This window comes from Echinops telfairi, unplaced genomic scaffold (genome assembly GCF_000313985.2).
Source record: "Echinops telfairi isolate 266 unplaced genomic scaffold, ASM31398v2 ScPeMD7_3533;HRSCAF=4204_0, whole genome shotgun sequence".
Classification (NCBI taxonomy): domain Eukaryota; kingdom Metazoa; phylum Chordata; class Mammalia; order Afrosoricida; family Tenrecidae; genus Echinops; species Echinops telfairi.
Window position 1 is genome coordinate 33,082,065 of NW_022107431.1, and position 9,070 is coordinate 33,091,134.

The 9,070-nt window shown below is 46.0% G+C and overlaps 1 protein-coding gene across 1 annotated transcript in view; it reads left to right on the top strand.

The window, feature by feature from the left end:
* The first annotated feature begins 3,589 nt into the window (after window positions 1–3,589).
* Window positions 3,590–9,070, top strand: part of IL22RA2 (interleukin 22 receptor subunit alpha 2) — an 18,324-nt gene continuing 12,843 nt past the window's right edge. The window contains exons 1-2 of the mRNA XM_013004452.1: window positions 3,590–3,650; window positions 5,681–5,816. Of these exons, the coding sequence (XP_012859906.1) occupies window positions 3,590–3,650; window positions 5,681–5,816 (197 nt within the window). The remainder of the gene's footprint in view (window positions 3,651–5,680; window positions 5,817–9,070) is intronic.

Consider the following 9,070-nt stretch of genomic DNA (forward strand, 5'->3'; position numbering starts at 1 on the left):
TAAAAGTATTTAATTTTTAAAAAAGAAGAAGAAAGAAAATCTGGTGTTACCTTCTCAAAATCTCTCCATAGCACTCCGACTTCAAAGAGCCTGTATCAGAACTATCTTCAAATATTTGGAATTTGTTACATGACAATGATAGTAGGTTCACACTGCCCTGACCCATAAGGAAATTCTTAACAAGCTTTGGGTCAAAATGCTTTCATCAGGGATGAGGACTCAAGGACTCACAAGATCTGCAATGCAAATGCTCCATGGTGGGGGAGGAGCACTCAAGAACACGTTCCCCCTGCCCCTCTCTGAACATGGAAAATCGCCCCTCCTTTTTACCTATTACAGGATCCTCCACATCAGTAACACGTGTCCCTATCCTTTTAGCTCATCCATTTCTCCCCTTCTTTTCCGACAGCCCTTGTCCTAGCAGGTCTTGGGCATGGTGAAGCAGCGAAGCAAGCAGAAAATCCTGAACTGTTTCTCTCCCGTTTCAGAAGGAGAGGGAGGGGGTGGGTGGGTAGGGATAGGAGTTATAACCTGCCCCATCCCTCTTTGTCAATCTCCACCTGTAAACACTAGTTGGTGGAAGTCAAGGGCAATGTCCTGATTTCCCTTGCTGTGTCCTTGGTGCTGAGAACAATGGCTAGTTCCTGGCAGCAGATACTTGTTAAGTATTTAACAATGAGTGAATGAATGAATGAAAAGGCCTGCTCGCAACACATCTCCATTCTTTATAAGAAGTTTATTCAACCAAGAACTTGAGAGTGGTTATGCCTGAGTGTATTTCCTCTTTGGATCTAAAAATTCTCTTTAAGAACAAAAAATTATGGTTGAGACGTTCTTGTCCTTTGACATACTATTGCAGTGCCTCCAAAAATGAGTGAGATCACAAGGATACACATGTAACGTCCTTGCTGGGGGACGGACAACAGACAAGGGGGTGAAGGGAGATGGCGGACAGTTAAGACCTAACAAATTAATAATCATTTATAAAGTATCAAGGGTTCATGAGGGAAGGGGGGCAGAGAGGAAGGGGGTGTAAAAAGGAACTGATACCAAGGGCTCAGGTAGAAAGCAAATGTTTTGAGAATGAAGATGGCAACAAATGTACAAATGTGCTTGACACAATGGATGGATGGATGGATTGTGATGAGTTATATGAGCCCCCAATAAAATGATTTTTTTTTTTTCAGTAATGAGTGAATCATAGACAAAAGACAGATGACCAAATGGTGTTAGGTAGCCAAAGCAGGGACCTGGGGTGTCTCCTGGGCATGCTCCAAATTCAGGCTCTGAGCCAGGAAGGGGCGGTGCACCTAGGTGGGCTGGATTGGCCCAATCTAGGCCTGGTGGACTTAATGCAGCCAATGGGGTCAACCAGTAATGTCGACCACGCCTCCCAGTGGAAGCCCCAAAAGGCTGGAAGCGGGAGGCCTCCCTCTCTTTCACGCTACTCCTCTGTCTTCCTGGCCATGGTCTCTCATTTTCTCTGGCCTCAGGGGCGCCACCTGTGAGTGTGCAGTGCCCCCAGGGTGCCCGTGCCCATGACTGTAAACCCTGAAACTTCTGTCCTCTATAAAAACTCACTGGGGTCACAAAACAGGCTTCGGCATGAATTTCTTTCTCGTGCGAAGGCAAGAATAGAGGTATTTCCTACCTGAGGAATCTAACAATTTGACCAGAATTCAAAGAAGATATGAAAAGACCTATGGTACAGTACATGCTCAAAAGATAGTCCTCACATACGACCTTTAAAACAAACAAACAAACAAACATGGTGCATACCAGTGGGCTTAAAAAAGTTTGTGGTACAATTCTGTTATCTTTTCATTCCATTTTCCCATGAGCTTTCTGAAGGCCCCTGAGTGTCAGGGTTTTTGTTTTGTTTTTGAGTCTTGTATGTGTGCAATAAAACATACATGACCACCCTCTTTTAAATGTACAGTTCAATGACCTTCCTTATGTTCCCTCCCAGGGGCAGCATCAGGAGTACCTATTTCTAAATTTTCCCATCACCTTGAACAGAAACTCAATGTCCTTAAGCAATGACTCCTCTTCCTGACTCTCCCACACAAGCTCTGACTCATGCACATTTGCCTAATCTAGACCTTTCATTTAAGAGTTGCTGTTACATGTTGTGAAGCACCACTGACGGGGTTCCCACTCAGAGCGACTCTTTTTACACACAGATTGAGACGCCCTCCAGTCTGCACCAGCCTGACAATCAGTGCTACATTTAAGCCCATGATTACAGCCCGCGTGTCACTCCATCTGATCGAAAGCGGTCCTCTTATTCACTGGCCTTCCACGGGGAGGTTAAGTAAAGACCTGGAAGGAAGGGGGCACAACTGAAATTCAAGTTCAGGAAGTCTAGGCATCTGTGCTTGTAACTACTGGGGTATAACCCAAGCCAAACTTACTGCCATCGAGTCGACGGTGGCTCAGAGGGACCCTCTGGCACAGGGTAGAACTGCCCTTCTGGGTTTCTGAGACTGTAACTGTTTACAGGAGTAGAGAACCCCATCTTTCTCCCAAAGAGCAGCTAGTAGTGTCACACTGCTGACCTTGCAGATGTCGGCCAAATACATAACCATTACACCATCAGGGCTGTCACTATGTCATTGTGACCCTTTAAGACAAAACGGGAGTCCTGGTGGTGCAGTGGTTAAGTGTTGGACTGCTAACCATAAGGTCAGCAGTTCAAAACCACTAGCAGCTCCTTGGGAGAAAGGTGAGGCTTTCCACTCTCATAAAAAACTACAGTCTCGAAGCCCACAGGGACGGTTCTACTGTGTCCTGTAGGGTGGCTGTGCGTCGGAATCGACTTGGTGGCAGCGAGAAGACAAGATAGAGTCAAAGAGGAGAGAGAGAGAGAGAGAGAGAGAGAGAGAGAGAGAGAGAGATCGTGCAGTATTTGTCCTTTTCACATCGATCCTTTTCAGCAATCATCTGGTTGAACAAGAGCTGAACTCTTGGTCCCTATTATTCCTGAGACCCGGGCACTAAAGGGGGGAATGGACAGGGAAGGTGAATCATGAGTGGGGCCACCCTGGTGTGGGGCAGCCTGAGGAGCAGCATCGAGCAGCCCCTTTGGAAGGCAGAGGGTAGCCCTCTAAAGGGTGTGAGGTGCACCGGGCAGGGTAGTCAGGGAGCTAACACAGGGAGGAAAAGGAGGAACCAGCACAGACTCCACATCTGCCGTGAACCACTGCCAGGGGTCCTGACAGCACAGCTGCTAAGCACATGACTCAAATTCATTTGTCCGCCAAGGGCTGGCTCCTGGCAGCCTCACTGTCCCCTGGGGGCACCTTACACAATTTCCTGCCCTGCCCACCAGATCTGCCTACCCCCTGTTCTACCTTTCATCACGGATGGGTCCCTGCGGTAACAAAAACAAGCTGCCACACTTGGGTGATTTACAGGATGTGCTTTTTCGAAAATATATGTTGATGCTTTTTAAAATTCCCCTAACGTAATACAATCATGTAGTGTCAAATACTTTGAGGACTGTGGTTTCCGAGTCTATAATTTCCTGTTCATCTGGAGCGGTCATCAAAGGAGAAGCCGGGTGGTCCAGCCACTCACCCTGGCCACCATGCAGTCTGAGCATTGCACGCTCGCCTTCCTCCTCAGCTTCCTCCTGGCTTGGCCAGCAGGTAAGTGGTTGCTTTCTTTTGAACTGCTCCCAGCTTTGTCATTCGAGTTGGACCAAGGAACGCTGGCAAGGGCACCTGGGCTCTTTTGTGGGCTTTGTAAGCACTTTAGTTATCCTTTGTTACTATCTGCAATCTGGTTAATAACGTGTGTAGTTAATGGACACCTGCTGAAACGTTTTCTGTAGGATGAACGAAACTTCCCACAGATGAACTGACATCTGCCTCTCTGTCCCCCATAAGAATGTATGTGGTCTGAGGGGGTCATTAGACCACAGTGGTTACAAGCACAGACCCCTGACCCAGACGGCCTGAACCTGGATTTCAATTCTGCTGCCGGGCTATCTGGGTGACTTTGAGAATGTACTTACCTTCCTGTGCCTCTGTTTTCTCACCTGTGGAGAGGTCACTGGGAAGCGTAAGTGAGCTAAAGTCTGCCAAGTGCTTGGAGCCAGGCCAGCCACAGAATAGGGAGCCTCCTGTGAGTGGCACATTCACAGAGAATTCCTCAAGAGCATACAAATCTTAGCATCATTGCATCCATCTGATCAAGGCCCTTAGGGCCCCGTTTACAGATGGGTACCTGCCGATATAAGAGACTCAAGTTACTTTCCCAAGACTCTATACCCGTGTTCAGACACTGATACGTGAAAACAATCCAAGCTTCCTTGGCAGAAACTTAAGTGCAGTCCAAATGAGCCTGGCTCTACATTGTACCCTCCTGTCACCATGGGCAACATATGCCCCCACTCGCCCATCTATCGAGTGTAATAACGAAATACCCACTTTGTATTTTTTGTTGTGAGAATGAAGTAAGTTGGAAAGCTTCAACCAGCATGCCTGAGACATGGGGGGCGTTCACTGAATGCCCATGAGGAGGAAAAAGAGAGGAGGAGGAGAAAGAGTGCACTCCGCCTCAAGCTGCTCCTTTCTCCACGAGCTCCTCTCTGGTGATGAAGCCATGCCGGCACACATGGGCTGCCACCGAGAAGTGCTTCACAGCACATCATGCTCCAAGTGGTCATTTTGTACTTCCCTAAAATAATGGAATACTAGGATGCAATATTTCTATAATAAGAAATAGTATCAAAAGAAAAACTATAATAAGATGAAGTGATGGTTGATTTGAGGAACTGGTTGCCCAGGAGAAAGGCTCTGCTCTTGGTTTTCTGTGGGAAGAAAGAGGCAGGCTGGGCATCAGCTTCACTGTTGACTGCTGGGCAAGTTCCCAAACGGCTCCACGCCTTCGTTTTCTAGTCTGTGAGTGGGCGAGAGCAATTGAACGCACCCTGACCCACGGGGGTCAGAGGAGAACTGTGCTCCACAGGCTTCTCAGTGGCCAAGTTACTTTCTTCGGAGATGCCTCTGGGTCGACTCCAGCCTCCCACCTTTTGGTTAGCAACTGAGCACCTTGGTTTGCATTACCCAAGGAGAGAACACGGCAGGAAGGAGAACGAGGCAAGGCAAGCACCCCAAGATGAGATTCTACCTGGTATGGGGAAGCCAAAGCTAAGCTGCCAGTGTGGAGAAGCACCGCGGAGAGTAATGAAAGATGGGGTCAGGGAGGACAAAAAAGCAGAATCCAAGATGGAGCGAAAACTTGAGAAAGGGGATGTTGGGTGCCAGGCCAAGGTCCGGCAGCAAAATTGATCCCGGGTAAAATGCTGCCCATGATAATAGTAGTCAAGTGGGCCTTGGGAAGGTGAGGGAGGGATCTTGTTGTCGGTCTTTTATCTCAGTCATTCTATTCCATCACCATCCTGGAAGAGACAAAGGGCACCTTTCGTTTCATTTCGTTTTGTTTTTTCACAACTATTTACTGCCTCTCTAGCTTAGAAAATGAATGGGGGATCCCAATGGAGTTTTCATAGTTTGGAAAACAATCGTTCTGACATTTCAAAAGATTGGTGTGCTCCGTCTCCCTGACGTGCACTACAAGCACTGATGGGAACTCTGAGGCAGGCTTGCCATTGAGCCCTACTGCTGACAGCACCAGGGTACAGATCAATCACCGATGCTTCTTCTTATTTTAGAAACGCAGCCAGCACAGGACTCCCTGAAGCCCCAGAGGGTACGATTTCAATCCCGGAATTTTCACAACATTCTACACTGGCAGCGTGGCCAGGTGCTGAGGGCCAACCACAGCCTCTATTTTGTGCAGTACAAAGTGTAAGTGCATCGGGCTTCTTCTGCCTCAGAGATGGTCCCTGTGTTCCAGAATGCAATGGGATGTGAGGATCGGGCCTTTACTCCATTTCAGGGGGTTGAAAAGAATGAAGGTCGGGATAACGGTGACCTGTTCCCCCCTCCCCCCACCACAGACCTCACAGACTCAGTCTATGGCTTCCCAAAGGTGTTTGGCATATGCCAGGCTCTCAAACATATAGGTCGAATGAACGCTGGTTGTTTAGCATGCAGCAGGTTCACAATGAACTTGAAGTGACTGACCACTGAAAGAAAGGTGGTGGAAAACATAAAGTGTGCACAATTAGTGGTTTGCTTCCTAAAGTTGTTTGAGGACATTTTCAAAATGTCATGACTCCTTTAAGCACGGTCACAAATTATAGCATGCTCTTGCCTGCTCCTCTCGTATGATCTTCAGGCTAATCCAACTGGTTTGTTACCAAACCTCAGATATATCAGCAAACTCTTCTTCTGGATCAAAGATTAAAAACAGAAAATTCCTGATGTGTAAACAGTACTTTTTCTATCTCACCCATTTGTTCCCCACCCTCATCCCTACCCCCAGACCCCCACCCTGCCCTTTTCTTTTTTCTTTCTTATTTTATCTGTTTGGTTTGCTGTTTGGTTGTTTTATTCTCTCTTCCTATTTATGATTTTTTTGAGGCTCTTTGGCCTCTGACATAGTTTGACATCCTGCCAAGCATCAGACAGAAGTTACAGTTCAACTTTCATGACTTTTCATTGGTAATTAAGAAAATAAGCTGCAGATACAGACCAAACTAACAGTTATTTGTTCAATGATCTGGAGGCAATAAGATCTTTCATTTGATTTTTGAAGCCTTTCATGGGATTCTATCCAGTTTATGTGGGTCGATCCATTCATATCAATAACTGTCCCATATATGTTAAAACAGGAAATGATTTATCACATTATAAAAGAAGTCAAGCATTACAACAACATTCAAATAGCAACAAACAGCTCATTAATAAACACCAGTGCATCAATCACCAAACTCTACTCAATCTAGGTTGTTGGTTTTGCTTCAATGTTATCATCTGATATAATGAAATTTGTGTCATTATATGGTCTGTTGAGTGTAGACACCAGCAATATTTCTCATTATAGTGTTAGGAAGTTAGAGATCAAGTCCTTCAACAAATATTTTGGGAAGCGTTCTCATCAGCCTCCAGTGTCCATTCTCTGCCTCCACCACTGTCTTGGGACAGGTGCTCTGATCTGCAGCCAGTCGGGCAGTGAGCTCTGGTCACCCCTTTTGTTGTCACCTTATCCCACAGTCATAGGCTGAAGTCAAGCCACCTACCTCTTTGCTTTGCTGACCTTCTATGGGCTTCCCTCCCTCTCTGCTTGCCCCAAGTTACAGAGAATTCCCTATAAACTACCCGCTGCCCGGCCCCTGCTCTGTTTTCAGTAAAGAGATCAGCTGTGTGGTGTGAGTAAGCGTCACTCGAGGGGCAAAAGTGACAGCAAGTTCTCAGAACCGGCCACGTTGCTCAAAGCAAGCTAGCGAGAAAGAAGGTCAGGAAGGGTTGAAACCTCAGAAGGAGTGAGGATGTGGAGAGCTAACGCTCACAAAACGGAAATTGGGCGGTATGCCAGAAGAGACACTCTTCATGAAATGTGACGGACCCTATGTTAGTGATACAGAATGCGCAGGTTTGAGCGCATCTGTCACTCTGCGTGGTTAACAGGCAGGTATTTTTAAAAAGATATTTAAGAGTAGTCATGAAAAGAGAAGGAAGAAAGAAAAAAAAAGAAAAGAGAAGGAAGAATGGTCACAAGCTATTGATTTTAGAGGACAGGCTTCAAGCCACCTAAACCATGAGGCTAAGGAAGAAGACCCGCTGGCAGGGCTCCACTTCACACGTGCACAGGCATATTCCCAACAAAATGCGTTCAGTCATGTCTCTGGGACCAGTGGATGGCAGCAGACAAGTTCCGTCAGTAAGACATTTGTCAAAGACTCATTAACTCACCGTCATTGAGTCAATGCTGACTCACAGTGACCCCATAGGACAGGGTAGAACTGCCCCTGTGAGTTTCAGACTTGAACTGTTTGCGGGAGTAGAAAGCCACGGCTTTCTCCCAGAGAGTGGCTGGTGGTTTTGAACTGCAGACCTTGAGGATCACAACCCAATACGTAATCACTATATCACTGGGGCTCCTTCATCTTCTTAAAACGCCTTCAGAAAAATAAATAAATAAATAAATAGACAAAAGGTCCAATCACAACAGTGACTTCCATGGGGATCTGTTGGACCAGTTCCATTCAAGGCAAAGAGATTCGTTTAGAACGTTACGTATAGTACGTGGGAGCTCTGTTTGTTTTCTATTCCAAAAGACATGGACCAATCATGGGGACTTATTATGAAGAAGTTTTACCAAAACAGAAACCTGCACGGGTGAGGAAAAGGCCACGAAAGGTATGTGGAGGAATTTGTTTCCCTCATGCCGAAGCTTGTGCTCATTCTTCAAGGACAGCATAGGGCTGGTTTATGAAAATTTACTCTAGAAATCTTACCCCATCCACCCTACAGCCCTGATCTTGCCCCATCAGGTTGTTTTTGTTGTGGTAGTAAAAAATGAAAGACTATTTCAAAGGAATACAATCTGAGTATCTCAGAGATACCCAAACTGCCATTTTGACACTTGGGTCAAAGAGTGTAGAATTCTCCATGGAATGGCTAGGGAGCGGGAACATCACCTTCAGAACTATATAAGCCTAGATGGAATTGTTATTGAGAAATAACAGTCTTACGTTTAGATATTTTTATTTAATAAAGGTTTTCATGATTTTTAAAAATCATTTTATTGGGGACTCATACAACTCGTATACCATCTATCCATACATTCATGGTGTCAAGCACATTTGTACATATGTTGCCATCATCATTTTCAAACATTTTTTTAATTGTTTTATTAGGGGCTCATGTAACTCATCACAATCCATACATACATCAATTGTGTAAAGCACATTTGTACATTCATTGCCCTCATCATTCTGGCATCAGCTCATTTTTCCCCTCCCTCCCTGCTCCACCCTCCTTCATAAGCCCTTGATAATTTATAAATTATTATTTTGTCATATTTTGCCCTGTCCAACGTCTGCCCTCACCCACTCTTCTGTTGTCCACCCCCCAGGGAGGGGGTCACATGTAGATCCTTGTAATCGGTTCCCCCTTTCCAATCCACCCTCCCAGTATAGCCACTCACACCACTG